Source organism: Danio rerio, chromosome 4 (assembly GCF_052040795.2).
Source record: "Danio rerio strain M-AB ecotype USA chromosome 4, GRCz13ab, whole genome shotgun sequence".
Taxonomy (NCBI): domain Eukaryota; kingdom Metazoa; phylum Chordata; class Actinopteri; order Cypriniformes; family Danionidae; genus Danio; species Danio rerio.
In genome coordinates this window covers 18,549,330-18,577,032 of record NC_141024.2, presented here as the reverse complement: position 1 = coordinate 18,577,032, position 27,703 = coordinate 18,549,330, and the positions used below count along the sequence as shown (strand labels likewise).

The 27,703-nt window shown below is 36.9% G+C and overlaps 1 protein-coding gene across 15 annotated transcripts in view; it reads left to right on the top strand.

Moving 5' to 3' along the window:
- anks1b (ankyrin repeat and sterile alpha motif domain containing 1B) overlaps nucleotides 1–27,703 on the top strand; it is a 315,285-nt gene that overhangs the window by 179,553 nt on the left and 108,029 nt on the right. For all 15 annotated transcript variants that reach the window (XR_015482121.1, XR_015482120.1, XR_015482122.1 and 12 more), the window contains 2 exons: nucleotides 22,555–23,201; nucleotides 25,569–25,641. Coding sequence is in view for 12 of the 15 variants with exons in the window: in XM_087247217.1 (XP_087103343.1) it covers nucleotides 22,555–23,201; nucleotides 25,569–25,641 (720 nt within the window). In the remaining 3 variants the exon portion in view is untranslated. The remainder of the gene's footprint in view (nucleotides 1–22,554; nucleotides 23,202–25,568; nucleotides 25,642–27,703) is intronic.

Below are 27,703 nucleotides of genomic sequence, written 5' to 3'. Positions count from 1 at the left end.
TGAATTCCATATTAAAGACATTTATGTTCGCATGCTTCAGGTGTGTGTCAGTCAAGGCTGTCAGACTTAATGAATCATTTCAATATCATGTACATCCTGTGCTTTATTTTCTCATTCATGTATGTTCCTTCATCTGCCTCTGTAACATGTCAGTGTCAGTTCTGCACTGCACCAATATATGTGCGCATCTGCTGTCAATGCAAATAATAATAATAATAATGCTTTTAATTTAAGTCACAGGTACTAGTAACAGTAGAATTTGCAGTACCTTTCTAGTACTGCTACTACATATCGTGTAACACTACTGCAAACTTTTTATTTTGATACTATTAAAATACCACAATATTTATTTTAAGGGAAAATATAAGAGGTATGTAGTGTTTATAAAGCTTACTCTACTCAGGAAATCCAAATGTGTACAATGAACTTAACTAATCTTGTTACTGCTTATGATACGTTAACAATTATAGTCGCTTCCATAATGATTCTTTAAATGACTGCCTTAACTCTGAACTCAGAGAAAATAGTAGGTTTCCCACTAGCAATTACGACATTGTGGTGGCGTTCGTGTGCATTCAGCCACAAAATACGGCCATTCTGACATCACTTAATGGCAGCATCAGTCCAGTTTTGGAAACGCCCTTTGGCAGCTATAAGAATTCACTATTTATAGCTACTAGAATGGAGGAACAATGAAATGACTTACTGTAAACTGTTTGCTAAGTTTACCAAAATTTAAACAAGTTTATAAATTGATAATCCAAGAAATTATGAAGGACTCAATTTCATTTACTGAAAATGTAATTACATCTTTATTTACACACACTGCCAGTCAAAGTGAAATTGTTTTTATAATTTTTTTTTGTTTTGGCTATAAATGAATAATTTTGCAGTAAAGTGACGGGGAAATGTTTTTGCATTATTAAAAGATTTCTGTTTGAAATAAATTAATTTCTATGTAACAGGGTTTTCAGAAATTATTCAGCAGAACTGTTAACATTGATGATAATTATGTGTTTCATCAAATCTCTATATTGTAATGTTTTTTGAAGGATGATGATGAAACTGAAGACTAGATTAACGCCTTTGCAATCACAGGAATGAATTACAGTACAGTCTAAAAAACGGTGCTAATATTTTTATACTGTAATTTATTCCTGTCCAGTTGAAATTTACATTATAATAATTTCTTGATTCAATAAATACAGACAAACCATATAAGGGTTCCTTAAAACATTGAAAAATCTTACTCAACAAGAAGTTTTGAACTGTGGAGTGCATTTGATTGCTGGCTCAGTAATAATTGCATAACTGTAAAAAACAAAACAAAAAAACTGTGTGTTTATTTTATTTTATTTTATTTTATTTTATTTTATTTGTAGACCCAATCACAATTCTATTTCTTTAACCATACCCCTTTCTATTGGCCCTTGAAACAGAGTGTGAAGGAAAAAGGGCTTCAAATTTACCCCCAAGAAGTGGGACAGCACTACAACACTTGCACACATCATCATATGTAATCGTGATCTCTTGCTTCATATGAGATCGACGATGGCGACTGTTGTAGTTATTCCAGTTGCTTTATCATTTGGTATTTATCTTCAGGAAATCACTGAAGGCAAAAATGTTTTATCATAACAATATAATGAGGCAATAAGATCGTAGTTGTACTGTGCATTTAAACCAGTGTCAAATTCATCTAAACACACGAAAACAACATTAATGTTACCAGACACTGTAAAGAGGTCATTCCCAGCCACTAGACTTTTTTGACAGGGGATTCAGATGTTAAAGTATGTTGTGGGACTACTATACAGGAGTTATTATTATGCATTATAGCGAAATTATAGCAAAATTTAGTGGGGGGTTTTAATCATCTTTTTTAAAGCATATTGGTAAGACACGAAAACCGTTATGAATGTATTAAAATATAAGCTTTTTGTAAAAATTTGTAGTAATGACAAAGAAATCTTCTTACTGCTCCATGCTGCCGTTATAGATGGTGTATTAAGGGAAATATTCGTAACCCTTAGTTTTGAGTGTGGTCCTGGAAAATCTCAGTTTCATTGAGATTGGGCCTTATTTGATTAGTTTTTTTTTTTTATTTAGTCTTAAAAATGCTAAAATATTAAACTTTCTTGAAAAAAGTTTTCATTGTGGTGTAAAATTTTTACACTTTTAAAATAATTTGAATAAAGGATGTTACATGTTTATATAAAAAATGCTTTGTCAAGCAGACTAGAAGAACAATAACAGTTATAGGAAGTGCTTTTGTCAGTTGTAAATTGAGCATTCTGTAATATTATAAACATTTCAACAACCAAGACTCACATCAAACAAATTCTTAAACATTACGAGACATGCTGTTTACAAACAAAGACAGATATTCAAATTTGCCATCTGAATTTGTAAGATGAATGGCAAAAGAGATGTGAATATGAGAGCAGAAACAAAAGCTACTGCTTTCCATATCATTTTCCATTGTCTCCCTTTGAGTTCCTATATAGATTGAGATATTATTTTACAATATTAGCTGGAAATATCAGAAAAAATGCATACTGTACTTACACCATCCTTTCAAAGCTGGGATGAAATTTGGCTGAACTATTATAGTACGATGCATCGTTTGGAAAAAAAGAACAATGTAGTGATGAGTAATTCTCAAAACCATAATTTCTCTGTCGCAGATCCACCATTTGAACTGTGTGAGTTATAATGTAAAATGTCCATAATGACGCTCTAAATGTGGTGGAGTAACAACTTCTTTAAAGAAAAAAAAACTATTTTTGTGCACATTATATTGTTTTATACGCACACACATTAAAAATATTAAAATATGCACTTGTTTTCTATATTAATTGAAATATATGTAAACAGCACATATAGGGTCTATGAAAGTGGGCAAAAGTACAGATTAAAACATTGCAGTGTGTCTCCCTCATCTTCTCATGATCCAATCTCCAGCCTTTTGCTTTGTCTTTGCCCTTGAAATGTACTTTCCAGCAGCTTCCATCTTTATTTCTCCAATTCACCAGTTCTCTAAATGTCCAAGAGCTATAAACTGACCTGATGACCACTCCACCATATTAATAGAGTATTTTGGTGTGTGCCCATGCACTTATTACGCGCCCTACTCATCTTTATGACTCAGTGTGCTAACAGGGCTCCATGGCGTAATTAAACACCATCCCTCCATTAAAGAGAGTTTGATTAGAGGATCTGCATGTGTGTGTGTGTGTTCCCTGCAGCGCTGTCTCCCACTGGGACTTAGAGATCAGAGTCCTGTTCCTTGAGTGGTTTGATAAAAATTAATGCTTTTATCGTCCACCAATAAACACACACTCATGCATCATCTGAGCAGTTCTGCTTTCTATTGTAGCACAAATCTAACATCGTTTTTTTTCTGACAGCACGCAGACCCCACAGAACTTGTCGATGCTGGTTGCCTTGGAGACGTGCGGTTAGAGACAAATGCGAATTCAATATTTCATAACTGTTTATGATTCCTTCGGGCACACAAAGAGATATATATATGGCAATTTTGCACAAGAAAGGGTTTATTGTGCTCGTGGCGCCCATGAGAACTGAGACTGACAGACTGACACAGGACTGATTTGAATCCATGTTCATGTGAGCGTCTGACGGTCGGCCCTTTAAGATATTCTTGATTGACAGGTCTGATATTGTTCTGTGGCTTTTAATATCTGAGAGTGAGTCAAAGACGAGCAGCACAGAAAATGAAACAAGATTGTACCAGACATTGTTTTGAACCCTTCCCTGCAAACATAACCTAACTCACCCCTCCTGATGTTGCGGTTAGAGGAAACACTTACATGCTCACTCACGTCCTGCTTCATGGCTTTTTCTATGCTACATAATTCAGTCCTTCCAGGATTCTGTGGATATTATTGCATAATTTCTTATATTTTTATGCTGTGAAAATACACATAAATTTACACATCTTAATTAGAGATGTAACGATTCACTGTGAGTCGGTTGAAAATCGATTCAAATATGTGACGATTCAAACCGGTTGAAATGTTGAAGGAATTGCAATACATGTTTTGAACAGAGGAGGCGCTGTGTTCACAGGCGCAATCTCCCTTTACCTGTTTATCATTGGTGTGCAAGAGGCAGAGCGGCAGAGTAAAATGATGGCGCTGAAGTCAAAATCCCTTTAAGGCAAGTCATTTCACTCTGCGGCCATCTTTGAAACACCTCTCGGGCAGTATGCTGAGCATTCTGTTTGAATGGGGAAACATCAAATTCTCCAAAACTACTTGCCAAGCTTACGATTACCTTTCATATTACGAATAACCATTAAACAACAACTGTCCATTTACAGTAGTTTCGTTTCAAAATGTTCGTATCACACAAAATCTGCAGAAACTCACGTTTGGTCCGAGCCCTTCCACCGGAGAATTGTCATTTTATAGTGATCGCTGATTGGCTCCTGTACTAGAAGGTGGACTTTATTCGCCATTTAGCGATCACTGATTGGCTCCTGTAATAGAAGGTGGGGCTGAATTCGCCATATTGACACTATTCCCCATTCAAAAGTAAAGGAGTGACATGTCTTGTGTATTCTCGAGTCCTTGGTGAAGTGCGCTGGCTAACTGTGTGCAAATGCTGCAAAAAAAAACATTTACATACACTAACAGAAGAACAAATATGATACACATAAACCGCAGCACAATGAAAAACTACTGTCACAGATGTCTATACGCAAAAAAAACTATTAATAAGCCAAACCAAAAGACCGGATGATTGACAGCTCTGCTTGCTCTGACGAGTGCTACAGAGATCACACGGTGCATCAGCGTTTTCATAGCAAAAGTGTGACAATGTTTTTCAGACTGAAAGCGGAAGTTGTTCTGTTACAGTAGCAGGTATTAGATTATTTCAACCGTCTGCTTTTAAAATTAGTTTATGCATATTTTAATAATTTGCTTATTATTGGTTTATTATATTTAAAATTATAAATTAAATGATAGATCATCTCTTCTTAAGTGTTTCATATTGATTCTTATACTATTTAATTAAACAAGTAATATTAATTATTCAACTTTATAATCATGTTTAAATCATGTCTCTATCCTTCTATATAATTAGTCATTTGATTATCAGTATTTGATGCCGGTGGCCAGTCCCCTGGAGCAGAGGGCCTATTTACCACCTCTATACACATTGCTCTCTGGTTTAGGAAAGGCTTACGTCTCCACACCACCAGTCATCTCAGTCCCCAGTGAAAGAGTTTTTGCAAAGATCTTAGCTTATACCAGCAAACTTACATATTCTGTATTGTAGTTTGTAATGTTTTTTGAATGGAATTTATTATTAAGATTATTTATTAAAATATTTATTAAAATTACCTTAAATTTGTTTTAAATAATTTTGTTTAAAAATTAAATAATGAATCGTAAGATTAGTATTGTAAATTGTATCGAATCATGAGTCAGATGCATCGTTACATCCCTATAATAATACATTATTCACTTTTTTACCTTAAGAACTGTAATTTATATGAATTAAGGAAACACTGAGGAAAAACTAAGCAAAATTGGAGTTTACTCCTAAAACCTGCTGTATCATATTTCAAAATGAATCCAATTATGTAAAAAAAAAATGCCAAGTCGAGTTGTTTGACGGCTGTTTGAACACATTGATGGAAATGATGCAGAGCATGACGATCACATTGTATTTGCGAATACTATAATGTTTTTTTGAATGTAAAATGATGTGGATGGCACTCTGTGGAGCGGCAGGGACTTAAACGGTCCTGAGTGATTGCCTAAAATATGCTCAAAATCTACTGGAATTTAAAAAAAATGGCAAGCTCCACAAAATGAGATTTTTCATTAAATTCAGCTATTGGAGAATCCTAGCTGGTTTAATAAGTTTGTGTATTTGTGCTAGTTTTTAGTAAAATCACTATATTATGTCACTTTACTTCTTAATTTTGAGAAGGGATTTGATAATGACAAGTTAAACTATCAGCATTATAAGACAATGATTTTGTTGTAATAGTCAATGTTGAAAACAATTGTGCAGGGAAGATATGCTTACAGTAATTACTACTTGATTATGGTACAATCATAATGACTATTATTTTGGCCAATGTTGTTGTCAGACTAGTTTAAAGTAATCATGAGTAGTTCATACTGTATGTCCAAAACCTTTTGACTGATTAACACGCACACACACACACACACACACACACACACACACACACACACACACACACACACACACACACACACACACACACACACACACACACACACACACACACACACACACACATCGTATTTTGTATTTTCGTAATTGTATTTTCTACCACCCTACCCCAAAATCCAACCCTCCATGGAAGCTGTGTACAGTTTTACTTTCTGAAAAAATAAAGCTCATTGTGTGTGATTTATAAGCTTTTGTAGAAATGAGGACATCAGCAGTGTTCTCATAATTCACCACCTTCTTGTAATAGCTGCATCATACCTATGCCATTATACAGATTTGTGTCCTGATATGTCACAAACACACACAAACACACAGCAGAATCAGTTATCCTAAAAAAAGTAAAACATACAAACAGAAAGTGCTTAGAATTATTGACGGGTAATAAAAAATATAACAGAACAAAATATATAAATGAAACACACTGCACTTTAAACCAATAGTCAGCAGTGTAAGAATTAAAGTTGATATGCAAGTCCTTCATTTAATAGCAGTGAGGGATTTTGTCCTTGTCTTTTGTCGTTTGATTAATAATGATGAACGCAGTCAGCAGCAGAATTATAGCACACTGTCACTTTAAGAGCCAGATGTTTCTGATTTACTGTTCTCATACATTTTCATAACAAATAAGAGTTTATTTGAAGAATTACTAAGTGCATAGTTAAAGTGCTTAGTGAATTACTAAGTGGTTGTATGCAAGAAGGTCGCTGGTTTGACCCGGTATTCTTGTGTGTAGTATTCATGTTCTCCCCGTGTCTGCATGGGTTTCCTCCAGGTGCTCCGGTTTCCCCCACATTACAAAGACATGCGCTATAGGTAAATTAGATAAACAAAATTTGCCTTACTGTGTGCATGTGTGTGGGTGTTTTCCGGCACTGAGGGTTGTACTGGTCAGGGTAAAAGTCAAGACACACTCATCACAGTACTATCAATGTTGATCCACGACAGGAAGGGCATCCACTGTTTAAAACATTAGACAGTGTAATTGGTGGTTCATTCCACTGTGGCAACCCCCTGACAAATCAGGGACTAAGCTGAAGGAAAGTGAATAAGTGTGATGTTGTTGTATATGCAGGCCAAGTATGAGCAATAGTTATGTTGATTTTTGCCTCAGCAAATACTAAGTAGATTTGTCTGTGCACTATTAAAATATTACACACATTTGTTTGTTTATTAATTGTTAAAAACACAGGAACACGTTCATTTCCCCCTCTCTCTCTCTCTGCGAGCTTCTGTAGGTCTGGCAGGATCTCTGGCCCTATTTTTGGCAGGAAATGGGTGCAGTTCAATACGGCGCAGTAAACATTTGTTAACAAGCAATTAAACATGTGGCCTTTAATCCACTGGAAAAGACAGCCATCAGCTCAGAATGTGTGTGTGTGTGTGTTAGCTGCTCGGCCCATTCTGCTTTTTTTCTACTGTTCTCCATCATTGCTTCCTCCTGCATCTACAACTCCACCCAGATTCTGAGTTTCAGACTAATCTAAATAGATAACCATTTTCAACACACAGCGCAGCTCACAAATACATGCGTGCAGAATACTTATCTTTCAGTTTCCCTCTTAAGCCGTGACATGACAAGACATGACAGTGCCGTGTGTGTGTGAGATGGAGTGTGTGCAGAGATGAGCGTGTGCACAGAAACATCACTGGAATGCTGTGTGGTGCAACAGTGGCCCTATCAGATCTTTGAGAGCGAAGAAGTGCATGTAAACCAATGTGTGCGAGTGTGACCTCAAAGGTGGGACTCATTCCTCTTAAGATCGGTCTCCTAGAAAGTCCTACTATCTGTTTTGTTTCTTCATACAAGTCTTGACATTGTAAGATCGAGCACTTTTAATAATGAGGTAAGCGGTGTTAATGCAGCATGTTATATTTCTAAAAATGCCCCTAATTATGCTTGATTTTTTCTAGGATATTATATGTTTATAACTGTTTGTCAGTATAAAAAAAATCTACACATTTTTAAAGATCAAAGAAATGGAGTTGTCTTCTATATGAAGAACTGGATTTTGAACTGAGATTGTCAATAATTGCAGTCTACAGTCTTTATTTGCTGTCTGAGAACAATGTGTGCTTTGAACGTCAAATTGCTGTAGTTATGGATGGTCTGGCGGAGTTTTGTTTGTGTTGTTGATAATACGCTGTTTGTGTACTGCTAAAGCCCTGACTCATTCTTCCAAAGAACTGCGATGTGGGTTTGATTTGTTTATGGTAAAACTGAACGGCATTTACAAGTTCTGGGGAAACCTGATGAGCTGACGTTCAGATTTGGTAATAGACGATTTGTTTTTGTCAGTGTAGTGTAATTTGTTGACCAATCAAAAGAAGATTTGCCAAATCTAACCAATCAGAGCAAAGTAGGCTTTTCGAAAGGTCTATTGTGGAGAGAGCTCATCCTTAAATGATTCATGGTATGGATGCATGGATTTTGGCTTGGATTGTGTGACTTTTATCTTTCCCCCAACAGCTTTTGATTTTAAAAAGTTTTAAAAAGTGACTATTAATGACATTTTTAACAGTTGAAAGTGATATATTGCCTTTGATGGTAACAAGCAGCCAGTAACATCTGTAATTTTGGGGACTGAATTTCTCTCTGCATATTTTTTGTGAAACATAGTTTCAAAGTACTAAAATGTCAATAACAGTCACTTCAAAAGTCAAATAAGCTAAGATTAATGTCCAATTATGTGTTTAATAAGTGTAAATAAACAGAAAAGTTTTATGGATCATGAAAAACAGGTAACGCAATTAAGGTGTTTCTTTTTCATGACTGCATCTAAAGCTATAGTAGGTTGCCTTAAAAACAAAGCTGGGAATTTTTTTAAATAGCAGACGCTTCTCTGTGGAAGTGTTTAATGGATGAAGGGGTTATTCACAACTTTTTAAGAACATCTCCTTTTAATTTAACCCCTGTCGGGCTTTGGATTCCAGCTGAGATTGCCTCTTCGCCGCCGGCCCAGCATGCACTACAGTTCTTGTTCTATCACTCACTCTGGCTGATGTTCTCCTCCCTGCTGTTTCTTCGTGTTCTGAAGGGGCTCTTCGTGCTAGTGAGTCAAAAATACAGCAGAGTAAGCTCATCATCAGGATAAAACCCCTGTAAGCTGCTCTTACACCCCAGCAGTATGAAGCTCAGTCCTCGTTTATTGTTGTTTTAAAGCTGCACGTAGTTCATACACTCACCGACCACTTTATTAGACCTTACTAGTACCGGGTTGGACCCACTTTTGCCTTCAGCACTGCCTTAATTCTTTGTGGCATAGATTTAACAAGGTACTGAATTTATTCCTCAGAGATTTTGGTCCATATTGACATGATAGCATCAAGCAGTTGCTTTAGATTTCTCGGCTGCCCATCCATGATTTGTACCTCCCATTCCAACACATCCCAAAGGTGCTTCATTGGATTGAGCTCTGGTGACTGTGGAGGCCATTTGAGTACAGTAAAGTCATTGTTATGTTCAAGAATTCAGTCTTTGAGATGATTCACGCCTTACAACATGACACGTTATTCTGCTAGAAGTAGCCATCAGAAGATGGGTACACTGTGGTCATAAAGGGATGGACATGGTCAGCAACAATTCTCAGGTAGGCTGTGATGTTGACGCAATGCTCAATTGGTACTAATGGACCCAGGTGTGTCAAGAATATATCCCGCACACCATTATACCATCAGCCTGAACCGTTGACAAGGGCAGGATGGATTCATGTTTTCATGTCATTGATGCAAAATTCTGACCCCACCATCTAAATGTTGCTGCCGAAATCGAAGTTCATCAGACCAGACAATGTTTTTCCAATCTTCTATTGTCCAATTTTGGTGAGCCTGTGCAAATTGTAACCCCAGTTTCCTCTTCCTAGCTGACAGGAGTGACACCCAATGTGGTATTCAGCTGCTATAGCCCATCCGCCTGAAGGTTCGACTTGTTGTAACGAGTGGTTATTCGAGTTACTGTTACCTTTCTATCAGCTGGAGCCAGTCTTGCCCTTCTCCTCTGGCATCAACAAGGCATTTGTGCCCACAAAAATGCCGCTTACTGGATATTTTCTCTTTTTCGGACCATTCTCTGTAAACCTTAGAGATGGTTGTGCGTAAAAATCCCAGTAGATCAGCAGTTTCTGAAATACTCAGACCAGCCTGTCTGGCACCAACAACCATGTCACATTTAAAATTCCTTAAATAACCTTTCTTCCCCATTCTGATGCTCAGTTTGAACTGGAGCAGATCGTCTTGACCATGTCTACAAGCCTAAATGCATTGAGCTGCTGCCATGTGATTGTCTGATTAGAAGTTTGAGTTAATGAGCAGTTGAACCTAATGAAGTGGTGGGTGTAGGACTTGGTTTAGGACTTTGGTTTCCACCTACAAAACATTCAACTCAGTGAAATACAGTGATTACAGATAAACATTCCCTAAAAGCCTGATATTTCATGGTTAATACACTTTAACAGGATTTCTCTAAAAATCATATGTTCATAAACAACTAAACCTAAGTTAATTGTGAGCCATATCTTAAAGCCAAGATAACAATGAGCCATTAAATGTTATGAATAAGCTCAAATTATAGTTACAATATCTAATCAAAGGAAATTGCAGTAAGAACAATCAGTGGAAATATATTTAAATATATACTAAGAAAATATATTTAATTTTTGAAAGTCATAAATTATATTTTGCAAGTATTTAATTTTATTTCACATGAAGTACAACCTGAGTGTGGACATTGTTAGAAAGTGTCAATGCATGCATTATATTGTGTACAGCAGTATTTTATTACCAAGTTTTGACCTTGTTCATAATTTAGAGACAATTTGCATCAGTTGCAAGTTTACAGTAGGCTTAATAGGATTAAGATGTTGTTAGGAAATAGGAATACATTTTTATTATGTTTGTCTCTTTTTCTTTTAATCAAACAATTATTTGTAAAGGTCATGTAAGGGTCATATATAAACTGAACTTCTACTGTTGTGTGTGAGATGCTGTGCATACTAATTAGCATTTTTGCAGAAGTAGATAAATGCTGGTCCAAAATTAAATTCAGCTCTGCAGAAACTTCCTGTCTGAAGAAATGTGTTAAAACTGAAGACAGAGCACAGAAACTTTTATGCTCTTTTGTTGTGCAGAGAATTTGTAGAAAAAGAGGACTTATGTCTGGGGTGCGGCCAATGGAGGACTGGACAATGATTGACAAATGACGAATTTCACTAAACTCCACCTGTTAATTTCAGCTGCCTACATAAGTTGAAGTCAGGAAAAGAAAGCGGTTGTGCACCTCCCTAATGTAACGTTTGCATTGCATTGAGGATAGCAGAATTCTGTGAATCAAATTACTAATTTGTATCCAATAAATTGTTACGATTTTTGACATTAAAGAAAAACCTCTCCTGACCTTTTTTATTGAACACACATGGAATTGATTGAATATTCCAACAGTGTACAACAGAAGGCAAAATGTCAGTCACTTTATCACAAAATGCTCAGAAGAAAAAAAAAGTCAGGTCCGTGACGTCATTGAATTTCGCTTAAAGATTTAAAGGGCTAGCATTGCACTAGACCCCCTTAAGTGGTTTCGTTTGAAAGTGTAGAATCTATATTTTATGCACATATGCATCACTTTGGTTTATATTCTACTGTACAAAAGTTATTTACACTTAAATAAAAAGTACTTTGGATACCCGAGCTGGGTATTGAACATTGGTTAATTTTTATATTTTTTATATGGTTCATATATGACACATGTACAAGTTATAGCTCAAATGAAAGCTCTAGCCAGTGCTCATACGGTTCTAGCATTCTTTTTACTGGATTATATTTACATATCAAGCAGTTGTCGAATGAATTGCTGTGTTTCCATGGCGCAGAAGTGAAAACAATACATTTATGATCAATAAGCAGCCCCAGATAGCACAGATAGTTGTCAAATCTTACCTTATGCTGTGCGCTTCAGGGCCATTTCTCCTCTGTTTTTGAGATGATGTGCTGAAATAATCCTTTTATTTGTCTGAAGTGGTCCAAACATAGTAAATTATGTTTGATCAAACAAAAGAATAGTGAAATAGGAAAACAATGATCGGTCCCTGTGGCTTGTATAGCACCTCTCAACGGTTGGAATACAATAATATTTGCATAGATAATGGTAGAGCCATTTGTCTTTTTTCCTATGATTACAGACATGTACAGGAACCACCAAAATTAATTACAGCAACCTAGACCACACAGAACCTAAAAGGTAGAAATGAGTTATAAAAAAAATACAAAAAGCACCTCTTTTTTCGGTGTTTATTATAACACAGAAACAATATAGTTATTTTAAACACTTTTAATAGTGTTTATGAAAATTCAAAGGGTTTTCTTTAAAATAATACCAAACTTTCAATTTAAACCTGAGAAATGAGCAACACTCGTGAGAAGGATTTGTTTTCATCTAGGGGATGATCTCTAACCTCACTATTTTCACCTCATAGCCTGAATTCCCCATAAACGTATCTTTCTAAATTACGACAAGTAACCCAAGCGATCAAATTACGTAGGAAGACTAGAGACGCTGTGCTGTGGGATAGATTTCTTCCTGCTGACCCCAGATCAGTCTTTTTGTACTCAGCATGAGCTTTTGATGCACTGTCTGCTGTGCTCAGATAAGACTGGAGCACTTCTGCTGAGGCTTCACTGATTCTTTGCCCTGTGGGTCAGTTCAGACGGCGCCACAGTCAATCTACAGAGCATCACTTTCTTTCTGTCTTTCACTCTTCTGCTTTTCTCTGTATCGAAGGCCAGCAGCTTCCAGCCCATGATTTTAGGAAGCCACTGTGCTGTTTCCATGACAACCGGATGTCACCTGTTGCGGCTGCAGCTGTAGATCTGATCCGAGAGGAATATGGAAAAAAGGGACAGATATTAGAAATTAAAGAGGAGTGGGACTCGCTGCGAAACAGACGGAAACTAGTCCAGTATCTAGTTCAGTAATTGGGTTATTTAATTCTGGAATCTGGCAAAATTCTGTCTGTTCATTTCGTTTGTATAATTGGTTCAAGTTTGTGCAATCGTCGTTGATGTGTTGTGGAAGTTATTGGACAATTGGGGGGGTGGGGATGGGTGGGGGGTTAAATATCACATTTAAATATACTTTAATTAAAGGTATTCTTTATGTATTTGTTTATGTAGTGTACAAAGATTGACATGGATTTTCAAGCACTAAAACAATTAAATTTGTTACATTTATTATGTTTTTTCATACATAAGAATAGTGCATGTTTTATTTAAATACAAACATTCATTCATTCATTTATTTTGAGCAACAACAAAAAAACTAGTATCCTTGTGATAACCCTAAATTCTTGTGATAGACCATGATTTATGGAAAACACCCACTAAAATGTCATTCAGTTTAATAATAGTTTATCTTGTCAGTGATATTTACAAGAATCGTTTTATCACAAATTAAAATACTCTTTTTAAGGATCACAGTTCAGCCCCAAAATATTAATTAACTGACATTTGAAATCTTCACGCTTTGCTACTATCCTTCAAACCACTAGGTTTTAACCATTGATCAGCACAACATTTTTAATAATCTTAAATATGATGCGATTTTGAATGATCACTTGCACTAAATGATAAGACGTTGTTTTGAGATTTAGCTCAAAAAAGGATTTGATGCATTAAAGCAGTTTGCTATATAATATGACTTTGTATATTTCAGATGATGCAGATTCTAAATGTGACCCGTTTACAGTTTGCTTTACAAAATGCTTTTATTTGTACTGTGTGTGTATGTGCTGTGTATATAGATTAAAGTATACTGCCAAGTTCAAAGACATGCAGTTTAGATGAATTGGATAAACTAAATTGGCCAGAGTGTTTGATTGTGTGCATGAATGCGAGAGTGTATGGTTGTTTACCAGTACTGGGTTGTCGTTGGTGGGGCATGCTCTGCGTAAAACATATGCCAGAGTAGATTCATTCTGCTGTAGAATACATATGTCCCGCTCTATGAAAAACAAGCTAAGTTATTTTTTGTGATTCTGTGTTTTTGACATAAAATCATTCGTCACAATGTAAAGACAAGTAGGTGGAAAATATAAACTTGAAATTTGTTTATTGATTGAGTTGATTGAGCTATGTCAATGGCATTTTAATTATATTATATTACCTCACTCTGTTATATTAGTCACACTCTGAAAATCATATGTTTGGGAAATTCCAGTGGATAGAAAAACCTATATTTAAAAATGCAAAACATCTATCCAGACTATGTTTCATACACCATATTAAAGTTGAAATTCTCCCAGTTGCAGTGATATATGTCACATTTATGTGAAAATTCTTAAAGTTTGTAAAACAATTCTAATTGCTGTTAAGTGATTGTCCAAAAAGCGTTAATTTATTTTATTTATTTATTTATTCATTTTTTGTTATTGGACATGCTACAGCATCTTTATTTGAAAGACCAAATATCAGTATAAAATGGTAATGCATATATAATTATAATATTAATTCATTCATTCATTCATTTTGTTTTTGGCTTAGTCTCTTATTAATCTGTGATTGCCACAGAGGAATGAACTGGCAACTTTTTCAGCATGTGTTTTACACAGCTTCCAGCTGCAACCCATCACTGGGAAACATCCGCACACACTCATTTACACACATACACTTCAGACAACTTAGCCTACCAAATTCACCTGTACCACATGTCTTTGGACGTGTGAGGGAAACTGGAGCACCCCGTGAAAACCCACGTGAACACGGAGAGAACATGCAAGCTCTACACAGAAATGCCAACTGACCCAGCCGAGACTCGAACCAGTGACCTTATTGCTTTTTAAACAAATTAATTCTAAATCTAAAATATAAAATACTGTAGTATTTTTCATGTGTTAGCATTACATTGGCTGTATACACAGACAATGAATACACTTATGAAACAAACTTTCCTTCAAATTCCGCTATTGGATGTTATGCCATAATTTGTGGCAATTCCACTGAGATTTATATCACATTAGCTGTTAAAAAAACATTATCTGTTCCTTGCACTTTATAACTGCTGACCTGTCCAATGGAGAATTCATCAATGCATAGCATCAATATTCTTTCTAGCTGCTTTTCTTGCAGTGCATAAGCTATAAAATGTACTTAAAATAAGTGGGCTACCTTGACACATTTTGAGCTTTAAAACAAAATCAGCCATTCTTGAAATTTCTTAAATGAAGCTAAAAAATCTCCACAAAAAGCGGGACCTGGCTTGAATTGCAGTTCTCCTGTCATTCCAGGTACTGACTTGACCTTTGCACATTTGAGGAGATATTACTTCTAATGGTATGATGTGAATGATTTGAGAATCAGGTGTCATTTCTATACCGAAAGTAAACCCATACACGATTAAAATCAGTGTTTAGGTAGCACACCTCCGATATCATCGTTGCTTAAATGAATAAAATCTAGTGTTGATTAAATCAGTAATTTCAGTATTTATTGATTTTTCTTAAAACTATTATATATTTTATGGCAATACAACTTTGATGCTCTTTTTCTACAAAATAGATTATGCCATTTTAGCCGGGTTTTCGCAGAATGGGTCATACAGTACACCTACACGCACCCCCACACACACACAGTACATATTTCTTTAATGGTATATTTTAATGAAAATTTTATGTCAAAGCTACTTGAGACATTCTTCCAAACATTCTTGAGCAGATACCAATTCTCAGAAAACATTAAAACCCACACAGACAAAAGCAATCTCTTTCCCTTTCTGTCTCTTGTAGTTTGGTGACACATCTCGATCAGATTTTCTCTGCATTCTTGCCTTTATATACCCATAAATTGTGCATTTTATTTGATCTGTTTCCCAGAAACTGAAGTGAACTTTCCATTATGGCTGTGTAGGTGTGCTGAGTGGTTTCTATACTGTAGATGCTTATCCACTTCTGCCTTGCTGTGTGCCTGGTGAACACGCATTTTCATGCACCATGATTTTACTTAGTTTGATGTTATATTACTTTGTATCAGTAATGTATCAAGTATTTAGATAATTTTAGCATCAAATTATTTTGAATATAGAGGATAGAGAAAAAAAGCAGATTTTTGTAACAAAGAACTATAACTCATACTGTCGACTAGTTTTTTTTTTAAAGCGTAGACTCAGTCTAAAGTAGATTATCCATTGAATTCTTCAGATAGACAGACAGATAGAGTCAGCCTAACTTGTTTTCTTTTGATCCTTTTCAGTGTGAGTTTTTCCTGCAGTGTGTTGATATTTGGCTTCTAACTGTTGCCGGTCAAGGCCCCTCTGTGTTTTGTATGCCGACCGCTGTTATGTCTGAGATGGCATTGACCTTTACGACTGTTGTGATATCTCATGCTGTTTCTATCTGTCTCTCAATGGATAAACTCATCATGGCGGTTAACATGCGATCCTTTTCACTCTAGATGATCAAAACTGGCATGAGCCTTTGTACAACATTATCCTCTCAAAACCTCAGTCAAAAACAAGTCTGGAAGCTTATATTGTTTTTTAATCAGTCTTCAAATCATTCTTAAGTCACTCCAACCCCTTTAAATGTACACTTCACTTCTTTTGGAAATATGTTCATTTTACAAGTCCCGTAGAGTTAATAAGTTGAATTTTATCATTTTTGAATTCATTCAGCTAAACTTCAGGGGCCTCATGTATCAACGCTGCGTACGCACAAAAACTTTGCGTACGCCAGGTTTCACGCTCAGAATCGCTTACGTTTGGATTTACTAACAATGAACTGAACGTGGGAATGTGCGCAGCTTCACGGCAGCTTTCTGGCTGGCGTACGCACATTTTTTGTGCGTGTCTGTTTTATTTTCATTGGCGACTCCTAGAGGCAGTTGTGTTAAATTGCTCTCTACAAAGTGTCTGAGCCTTGCAATGGCAGCTGTATGAGACAGGTTCATCTAGCAGGTATATAAGGTTTCCATACCATACAGTTGACCAGCTAAACATTAAAGCGCAAATTGCAGCGGTCGCCTGTTTTCCCAATGTAATCTGAGCTATCTACTGCACGCACATTGCTATAAAGACACTATCTGAAGATGAATTTGCATGCGTGAATCAGAAACATTTCCATTCAATAAATGTGCAAATAAAATATGATGCACAAACTTATTAATGATTCCTACTTGTCTTTCTCGTTATAAATAGTAGGCAAAATCTGATATGTAGCGGGGGAATAAAGAAAAAAGAGTTCATTGGACGCTGGATTCGAACCGAGATCATGCTCGAACGTGTCAAAACATGTTGACATGTGACTTTTGAGCTGCGCCACTGAAACTGTTGTGTGTACTGCAACATTTTACACCTATAAATCACACTATTTCGGTTTAATTCACTCAATGTTCAGACCCAACTGTGTTAACCGCATCAGCTAAACTCTCTATTTTTTCTTTTGTTGTTAATTCCGGAGAACAAACTTGCAAATAACACCGCTTTTCTCCGGGCTACCTCCGAAAGCAGCACCTCCAATTCACATTCTGTTCAAAGTTTCTCTTTTTGCTTGCTTTTGCCATTGCTTTTTCGTTGGGTTTTGCCATTAGTAGAGTCATTAGCATATTCATACGGGGGAGGAGGCAGGGAGGGGTTTTGTGCTCGTGCATGTTGCACTCAGTTTCACGTTCATTCGGATGTACAAAAGAATATGCGTGAGATTCGGCGTACGCAGTGTTTCATACATCTGAATTTTTTTCTGCGTACGCACATTTACAGCTTTGTGCGTACGCAATGTTTTAGTATGATTTCCACGCAAGTCTTCGTACATGAGGCCCCAGGTCTTTTGGAAGCACTTTTAGCTTAGCTTACCTTAGCATAGATCATTGATTTAGATAAGACCATTATAATATCTCTCAAAATTGAACTGAGTTCCAATAATATTCCTATTCAAATATGGACTCTTCTTTAGTTACATTCTGTGCGAAGACCTATGAATGTAAAATATTTTATTAATAAATTTTGCATATTGCTCTTGCTGCAGTCATGGTACGTCAGGAAAGTTCCTTGATTATTATTAACTTTATAGGGGAGTTGTTCAATCTTTATTTCTATAGTCCTTTCACAATGTAGATTGTGTTAAAGCAGTTTAACATAGACTGAAGAGCAAATCCATCGATGCGCAGCTCCACTAGTCCCAAACATAGCAAGCCAGTGGTGAGGAACAAAACTTCACCATATGATGAAAGAAGGAAAAAAAAAATAGGGAAAAACCGGGCTCAATTGGGCACGACCATTTCTCTTCTGGTCAAACTTCCTGTGCAGAGCCGCAGTCTAGGTGCTGGAAGCTGAAGAACACTGGACATCCATCTTGAAGAGGCCTTAGGTGTGAAAAGTCACCGTTGGATGTTCAGGCTGGCCCACAGATCAATGCGCAGATTCGTCTGTCACTGGTGTCTTTCAGGAATCAGTCTCATGCTCTCCGCTCCTCCATGACCACCACTGCATCAGCTCAGGATACGGACTGGTCCAGGATTATGGATCATTTCTTCACAGGTCCTGAATCGCATTAATGGTGCTGCATAATTTTTTAGAGGCCTCGGGATGAGTATCCCCAGGTAGAAAGTGAGAATAAAGAAAACAATTAGTGTAGCTGCTGTTCATAGTGTATATAAACAAGATAGCAAAAATGAAGTGCTTTAAATGAAAATAGTATTTATATAACCAAACATAGAAACAAACATGTAAAGTATATGAGTATTTCTAACAAAATATCTGGCGCATTAAGAAAGGAAGAGTGTGTCCTGCAGGTGGTTTGTCAAGCCCACTGACCTGCGTAGAACACACTCATGTATCAGACTGTTATGTGATGCACTGTGTGTAAGATAGATCTTTTATCTAGTTTTGAACAGAGAGTGTGTCTGAGCCTCAGACTTTATCAGGAAGGCTATTACAGAGTTTAGGAGCCATAAATGAAAAGGCTCAACTTCCTTTAGTAGACTTTGGGGAGTTTTTAGATCATAATGAGCGGATTGAATTATAGTGAGACAGAAGGTTGGTTAGATAAACAGGAGCTAGATTATTTGAAGCTTTATCGGTAAGAAGCAAAATTTTATAATCAATACGGAACTTAACAGGCAGCCACTGTTAGGAAGATAAAATTGGGGTGATATGATCATATTTACTTAACTCTTTTCAAAAGAGTTAAGTGTTCTTTTATTTATTGCATGACATGCATCAAATACATTTTGAACAATGCAGTGCTCGTATTTTCATGCTACACTGTAAAAATCAAAGTGCAGTAAACCTGTTTGCTTAAATGCGTTGCAACCTGGAACTGTTAAGTTGACTTAATTTTAATAATCATGCACATAGTGAATTTACTTAATAATGTTAAGGCAATGTTTTTGCTCATTTTTTATCTTAAAGTCAACTATTGCTTTTTACAGTGTATTATGGTACCTTATAGTACGGTAAATATAAGTATAATATTGTCATTAATTTAAACAAAAATTCAGTTTTTTTGTTCAACTGTTCCTTTTTACCGATGTTGTTTGTGCGTAAGATTTACTGAATCTCTGGTTGTCTCCACCTGTTTAGCTCTCCCTTAGCCTGCAGGAGTGTAATTTGATTGTTATCAGTTGAAAATGCTGTTTACACGAGCTGAAACACGGCACCAGCTTTGGGAAAGGACGATGTAGGGCTTGGATAACTCCTTTGGAGTGTTATAGAGACTGATATACTGTTTAGTGTCATGTCTTTTTGCATTCAGTAAATGTGACTGCTGGACTCCAATCCAGCATACACATCAGAAACCTTTTAAGTGTTGTGCCTTCCACCATTCACACCCGTGTTTATCACACAGGATCCTGCTTTTCACTTGATATAAAAGATATGAGATCCAGCATTGCAGTACAGGCGAATGAAGTGCTGTGATTTATATTACATGCCATGACTGGGTTGCTTTATGGGCCCATGTTTTAATTAAAACACATTCAGGGGTTGATTGAGGTGATGAGATTTGATAAAACGAGACCAGAAGCGTTTTTGAGAGGTGTTTTTAGTTATTCATCAGAGCTGAATTTTGTTCAGTCCCTGTTTGGTCTTGTTTATTTGCACTGCGATCTTTATGCAAGATAGACATTTTTTGATGCAAATAAAAATAGCAGCTTTCTCTCTGATTCCTCTATTCTGGTGGTTATTTTGGCCTGTAGCAGAGTGTTCTGTTCAGTTGATTATTCTGCATTATGTGCGCAGAGATAAAAGAAACTCATATGACTGTCTGGACAGGATCAAAGCCGATTGTGCTGAATATGTCTGTGTGCATGCAGTGCATTGGGTAAAGATACGAAATGTTTATTTGACTACATTTTACTGTATGAATAATGCAGTCTTTTTGGAAATAATTTAGACAGTTACTAAATAAACAATGTTCTATTTTAAAATAATTTGATTTATAATACCACCATAAGCACTTACAATGTGATTAAAATTATAGACATTTTGAGTACCTTATAGTTAGTAGTTTAAATAAGCAGCATGACCTATTACTTCTCTGTAAAGGTTAGAAAGTATATGTGTTGAATTTAGTTACATTACACACTCTCACACATTTTTATGCTACCTTAATCAGGATATGTGGGTTATTAAGAGGAGGTGTTCTTTGACATTTCTAAGATTAAAAAGTTTAAGAGACAAAATTCCATGGACTTATGTTGGAGAAATCATTCATATTTTCTTTAAAAAGGTGTGTTTTTGTATATATTTTTGAAAACAAATTATTTTTCAACTCTTTCTTCTTAACTGGGGAATAAAAAATGGTATAAAGTCCATATTTCTAATAAGGCTTGTCACAGCTGATATAGCTTACTGTTGATGTGGGAAATATAAAATTCTATTTAGAGACAGTAATTTATTATGACTCAACTAGTCACATGTTATGATTACAGATGCCTAAACTTGTATATAGTTGTTCACCATAAAGCTAATAATTTTGGTTTCTTTACTCATCCCTTTTTTGGTAGAACATAATATATATAAATAAATAAATAAATAAATAAACAAACAAACAAACAAACAAACAAACAAACAAACAAACAAACAAACAAACAAACAAACAAACAAACAAACAAACAAACAAAATACATAAATAAATAAATACATTTAGGTTAAAGAATGAAAGTAGTCTGTGGAATAAAATATTGTTTAATTTAATTATTCTCTTCTTGTCAAACACTCCAGAGCTACAGTACAGCTCAAACTGATCAATATTTCCAACCAGTTCTTTTCATCAAACTGGATTATCCAGTTCACCATATGGACTGAACCATCCAAAACATTTAGCAGATTCATCAATATCAGCATATATCAAGCAACTGAGACTGTAAAATGAGCCATATTGATGAATACTGTATGATCATATGAGACCATTTTTTGTGAAGTCCTTCAGCGATGCATTTACTCCAACAATAAATTGGGAAACTACTAACTACTGATCAGCTGGTGATACTGAAAGTGCATACTGTATGTAAACTCACATCATTATTATGAAGGAGCAAAAAGGTTCAATAAAATTAAAGGTGGTTACAATTCAAATAATGTTCAATTTCTTTCACAAATTGATTAATCATTTGACCTGAGCTATTAGTTTTATTTAGTTTTGACTCAAAAGAATGGTTAGCATTGACTCACATTTTGTGAATCACCAAGAAGCACAGTTTCAGCTTAAAGTCTTGTTTAATGTTCTACTGAAGAAAAAGTCACATATTGGCTGGCCTGAGGGTGAATAAATGAAAAGCAAATTTTCATTTTGTGGTGAACTTTCCCTTTAAACATAAGAGCCTAAGAACAAATACAGGCAAGGCTTATATTTATTAAGACTTCAATAAAAACCCGATGACCTCTTTAAACTGAGATATGTCCTCAGTTACATTAAAGATTAGTCTCCGCCTGAGGACAGTTGCTTTTAAGAGCTCTTTAGTGAAGGGGTCCTGGGCTTCTTTACATGGGGCAGTGCAGGAGACAGTGCTCTGTGGGCCGTAGGGGTCTAGTGGAGGACAAGAAGCGGACCTCTCTCACCTCACTGAACGGATTTGTTTGCCCCCAGCCTAAGGCACTCATTTTAAGCTTGTCTCAACACAGCTAGTCGACCGTATGACATACTGTATATCTACACGCACACTAGCTCATGTGCTCCGGCATCTGTCTGAATGCATTTTCTTCACAGCGTGGACATATTTGTATTTATTTGTAAAGCCACTCAGGTGCTTGTGTATGTGTGTGTTTTTTGTATGGCAGAAAGAAAGAATGAAGCCTTGGAAATCTGATTTGAATGATTCCTTCTCTTTTTTTCCCCCTTACAGATGAAGCAACGTACCAGAAGGAGTGCATAGAGCGAGACGACCGGAGAAACAGCCACGTTCCTGAGCAGTTCGCTGGCCTTCTTCATGGTTCATCTCCTGCCTGCGAATCTCCTGACAACCCTTACCAACTTTACGGAAAAGTGCGAAAGTTCAGTGTTCCTGAGCCTCCGCTCAGGCACGGGAATTTCCTCCGAGCACCAGAGTACTCTCCTCCCTTCCCTCGCACTGGCAGCGAGGCGTCTGCTCTTAAAACTCAAAGAGAAGTCAAACCGCAGGTAGTCTACAGGACGATTTTTCACACCAGGGTCAACCAGGGTCCAGTAACGTTTGGCGAACAAGTGGACAAGACCACAGGGGTGCATGCAAGGAACGGGGAGGCCCGGAGCAACTGCACAGGTGGCTCTAGTCCAGCAAACAGCAATACAGGCTACGAAGAAAGAGCCTGCACTCTTGGGAGGATGAGGTCTATGCCAAAAAACGTTTTGGACCTTCAGCTGTCCCGAAACTTCTCTAAATCAGACTCTAACCTGGTGGCTGTGTCTCCCATTGAAGAGGAGCAGTGGGGTTCCAGAGGGCAGAGCAGCCCTGGTAAAAGCAGCCCCAGCAGACTAGAGCGAACCCCCTCCTTTACCGCAGAGTGGGAAGAGGTAATAACGTTTTAATTACCAGCTAATTGTGGAATCATTTCCACTTAATTAATTCACTTAGCTTGAAGTAACCAAGCTGACTGGCTTGAAAGGTTTTCTTTGGATGCTCGGCGTATGGTTTTGATGTGTGATGCAAAATCCTGCCCTTTCGCCAGAATTTATTCAACAGCGTTGTCATGACAGCAAAATGATTTTTAATGCGTTTCTTTAATATTGTGAATATGCATAATGATAGGCCCGGGACATGGTTTGTGTGTCTGTTTTGCACTGATGGTGATCTGTTTTCCACCAGGGCAGCTTTTATCCAGGGTAATGTAGCACATAAAAAAGTTAAGCAATCAGTCAGTTAATAGAGGAAGTGCCTTTGAGAAATGACATCTTAATTATACTGAGTGAACTGATAAATCAAAACAGAAAAAACAACAAAAAATATGTAGGGTGTAATTAGAATGATAAATAAGCTGGTATTGTTTGCATTAAGAAAATAAAGTACTTTTCTTATTTTTATGACGGCACATTTAATTCTCTGTTTCTCATTGTAGTAATGTGTCTGAGCTTACTTTTTTGATTGCCATTTGTCGAACTTTATCCAGTCAGGAATTCAGAGAAAAGTTTGCTTAATTGTCATTACAATAATGTCAGAAACATGACAAACATCTCTGAAAAACATTTAGTGAGATTTTCCCTGTAGCAGGGGTGTCAAACTCATTTTCACTCAGGGCTGCCCTCAAAGGGCCCTGTTATAACTGTAAGACTGTATAATTGTTACTATTTCTTAACATGCTGTTAAATAATTGTCTCTCTATTGCATTATAACATATTAAAGCTACAAATCAATATAGTAATACAGGTATTACTTCTCTGGGATATTTTTAAAGGAATCTTTTTTACCAGTTTAAGAAACCCAGATTACACAAAGTCATTATTCACATCAAAGTGAATAACAAGGACTCATATAAACCATCATAAGTCATTAACTTTCTTCATAACGTTGCTATATTAAATGTTTCATTCACACTGGCAGCGACTTCATAGCTGTCTGTCGCTCTGGGTGGGGACTTACTGCAAACTCAGGTCTGTGTAGGTCTACTGTGCAGACAATATAACCGGTCTTTGAGCAAGCTAAGAGAGGATCATGTGAGCTTTACTTGTGCTTCTATTGGCTATCACTCAAAAAAGGCCCTCCTCATTTGCATAAAGTCACAGGAGTCTCAACTATGTTGCGTTGCTTGACCCTCCTACCTGGTAGCCAACGGTCGCTGTCGCTTGCATACACGGAGGTCACCAGAAGTCGCTCGCTCTTCGTTGAAATGAGCGGTAGCTTCCCGTTTTGCTGACGTCAGTCACTCGTAGTGTGAATGTGTCTTAAGAGAAGCAGAACTTTATGGAACAACAGCTAAATTTCTATTGAGGGCTGGTCGCAAAACAAACATGCATTATAAGAGATGTAGCTGATAGTCATTGTGCGATTTAAAGAAGCATTGACTTTTATTATAATGCTGGGATCCCACCAAACCTATTGCGTATTCCGCGTCATTCGTGCCACCCAGTTTGCATTGACTTTGTATGTAGTTTACTCGTATGAATAATTAAAATGCACTTGGTGTAAATCATATGCTCTTATTTTTGGTAAACATGAACAAAACACACAGGGTAATGGAGTTTATTGTTAGCCTTCAATTGACAGACCCAAATTTTCTGAAAAGTCTTCTTTGTAGAGTCAATCAATTCTAGATCGGTATTTCAGTTTAGTTTGCAGGGGGCTTCCAGCCTAATATGACGATTAAACTCTACTCAATAAATTGAAAGCGTCACAGCATTTCTTTCCCCTGCCTCAACCGGCTGTCAGGTCTTCAGAGGAGAACATATATTAGAAATAACTGATCAAAGGGGAGAGGGGAGAGTTTCCGTATCCGTTGATCGGGGCTTCCGAACGGCTTTCTTTTTAGAGTAAAAGCGTGGTCTGCTGGGAGACAGCGAGGACTGTTCTTTGAAGGCAGGTGTTCAGCTTTACGGATGTGAAGCGACACTTTCTTTCCTCCGAACATCACTGTCATTTTAATGAGGAGACATTCATCAAAAAATACTCTCTCTCTTCACTTCGAGTTGACATCTTCTCAAACGAAGCTGATTGTGATAAATTGCCTTTCCAAAATTCCCAGCTTTCAGCCAACAATTAAGTGATTTTGGAGCACAATTACTGGCATTTAGGAAAAAAAACTGAAAGTGGGCTTGTGGGAAAAAAGCAGCAAGGAGAAATCTGTTGGGAAATGCCATGAAATAAGGATATAAAAATAGGGACGAGAGCCTTTTATTATGCAAACACAATTTATCTCTCTCTCTCTCTCTCTCTCTTACTCTCCACAGATTGACAAGATTATGAGCTCCATAGGTGCAGGAATTGGCACAGAGATGGAGGGGATTACAGAGGATCACCCAGGTTTGTGCGTATATGTGTGTGTGTGTGTGATGTTGATGCAAATAGTCAGTCCTCCCTCTACATTTAACGCGTATATCCATAACTATAGGAGGCTCGTGGCATTCATGATATGAATGTCAACTAACGGCTGTGAAGTGTGCAGCACTGTGAGACAGGAGGGTTTCCTTCAGTAGTGTCAAAGACCCGCTCATAGACAGGGAGCTTTTTGAGATGTAACCATGGATACTGTGCTCTCTCTCCTCTCGTCACTGTGCTCTTCTTGTAGTCATAATGAGAGCAGGGGGACAGGAAGTGCATGGACAGTTTAGACCTCAAAGCACTGATCTTGGGGAGTTTTGTTACTCGCAGTGAGAGAGCATTGACTGCAGAATTCAGATCAGTGTCCTGTGATTCTCACAAAGATGAAAATGAGAAAGCTAACAATGAGGAGATGTACTCTCTTCGCTATGTTCGTTCCTTCCTTTGGACTTTTCAGTTCCTGACTCCTCCATTGCCTCTTATTCTCTTGTCTCGCATTCGCTCTGTTTCTTTTTGCCTCCTCAACTCCAGTCTCGCTGAATCTTTCTCCTCTTCTGTTTTCTCGTTTCACTTCCTTTCCTTTATTCTCTCCTTTTGTCTTGTCTTCTATCCCGTTGTCTAATCTCAGCGTTTGTGTTGCCTCTCCCTCACTTTTTTCTCTCCTCATTTCGTTCTCATTGCCTTTTACATCCTTTTTCATCTACTAGCTTTTTCATCTCCCTTTACTTTTTCCTCCTCTGTCATTCTTTCCTCTCCTTTCATTTCTTTTCTTATCCACTCCTCTAACGCAAGCCTCTTTTTCTCTGTCTGCTTTTCCTCCTCTTATTTTCTCTCTTCCAATTCTCTCCTCTCTCCTCATCACTCCTTACTATTAACCGTTGCCTTCACCTTCTGCTCTCTTTCCTCTCCTCCACTTTTGGTTATTGTGGGGTAGCCTTAGCCTAATGGTTAGTGAGTTAGAGTTGTGATCCAAAAATTGTAGGTTCAATTCTCGACTCCAGCAGAGATGTAGCAGGTAGGTGGGGGAGTGGATAACCAGCACTCTCTTCAACACTCCATATGGGGCTGAGGAGCTAAAGTGAGTGGTCAATCAATGGCTGCCCATTGCTCCATGTGTGTTCATGGTGTGTTTGTGTGTGTGAATTGCTTCAAATAAAAGCATCTGTTAATAGCTAAAAATGGTTATTGTCTCTTGCTGGAATTTTTCAAATATCTTTTTGCCTTTTAGCCCACCTCTTCTCCTTTTGCCTCTTTTGCTTATTTTTCATTTGAGCTGGCCATGTGTCTCCTGTTGCTTTCTCTAAGGCTACGTTCACACTGCAGCCAAATGTGACCCAGATCTGATTTTTTTGCCCACATGTGAATCTGTTTTTGTCAGTGTAAACAGCTCAAACTGCATGGCTACTGATCTTTTCACTTCTGATTTGTACCATTTTCATATGTGGTATTAAATCAGCTACAGATCTGATGTTTTGCAATATGACCGCAGTCTGAATTTAGTTATGTAGGGATTCATGTGACTTTTACATCATTTTTGACATCATTACATCATTCTACTCCTCAGCGACACAGCAGAAAAGCACACAGGGCAAATACTTTACCCCCAAAATTAAAGGTTGTTTATTTTGAATATTGTTTAAATGACATTAACCATTAGCCTGTAGTTTATAAATACAGCTACAAATGCTGTATTCTTGACTTAACAGCACATTTATAATGTGCTTACTATTTGTTTTTTTCTGTTGTGTTATTTATTAATTGTTCATCACTAAATTCAGTATTACATTATTTACAAAGCATTCAGAATGAGTTTGTAAAGGATTAATAATCTATTAAAATAAACATTCATATATCTTATTTTTAAGGCATTTAGTAATGCTATGCCTGTTAATAAATGCTTTATTAACTCAGCTTCATGTATTAACTCAGCTTCATGTAGTGTTGTGACCTAATCTAAAGTAAGGGCTGGTTACGTTTGTAAATCCCTCATAAATGACAATTAAAATCTCTGTATCAAATGAACAAAAATTGTTTGTAATCTAAA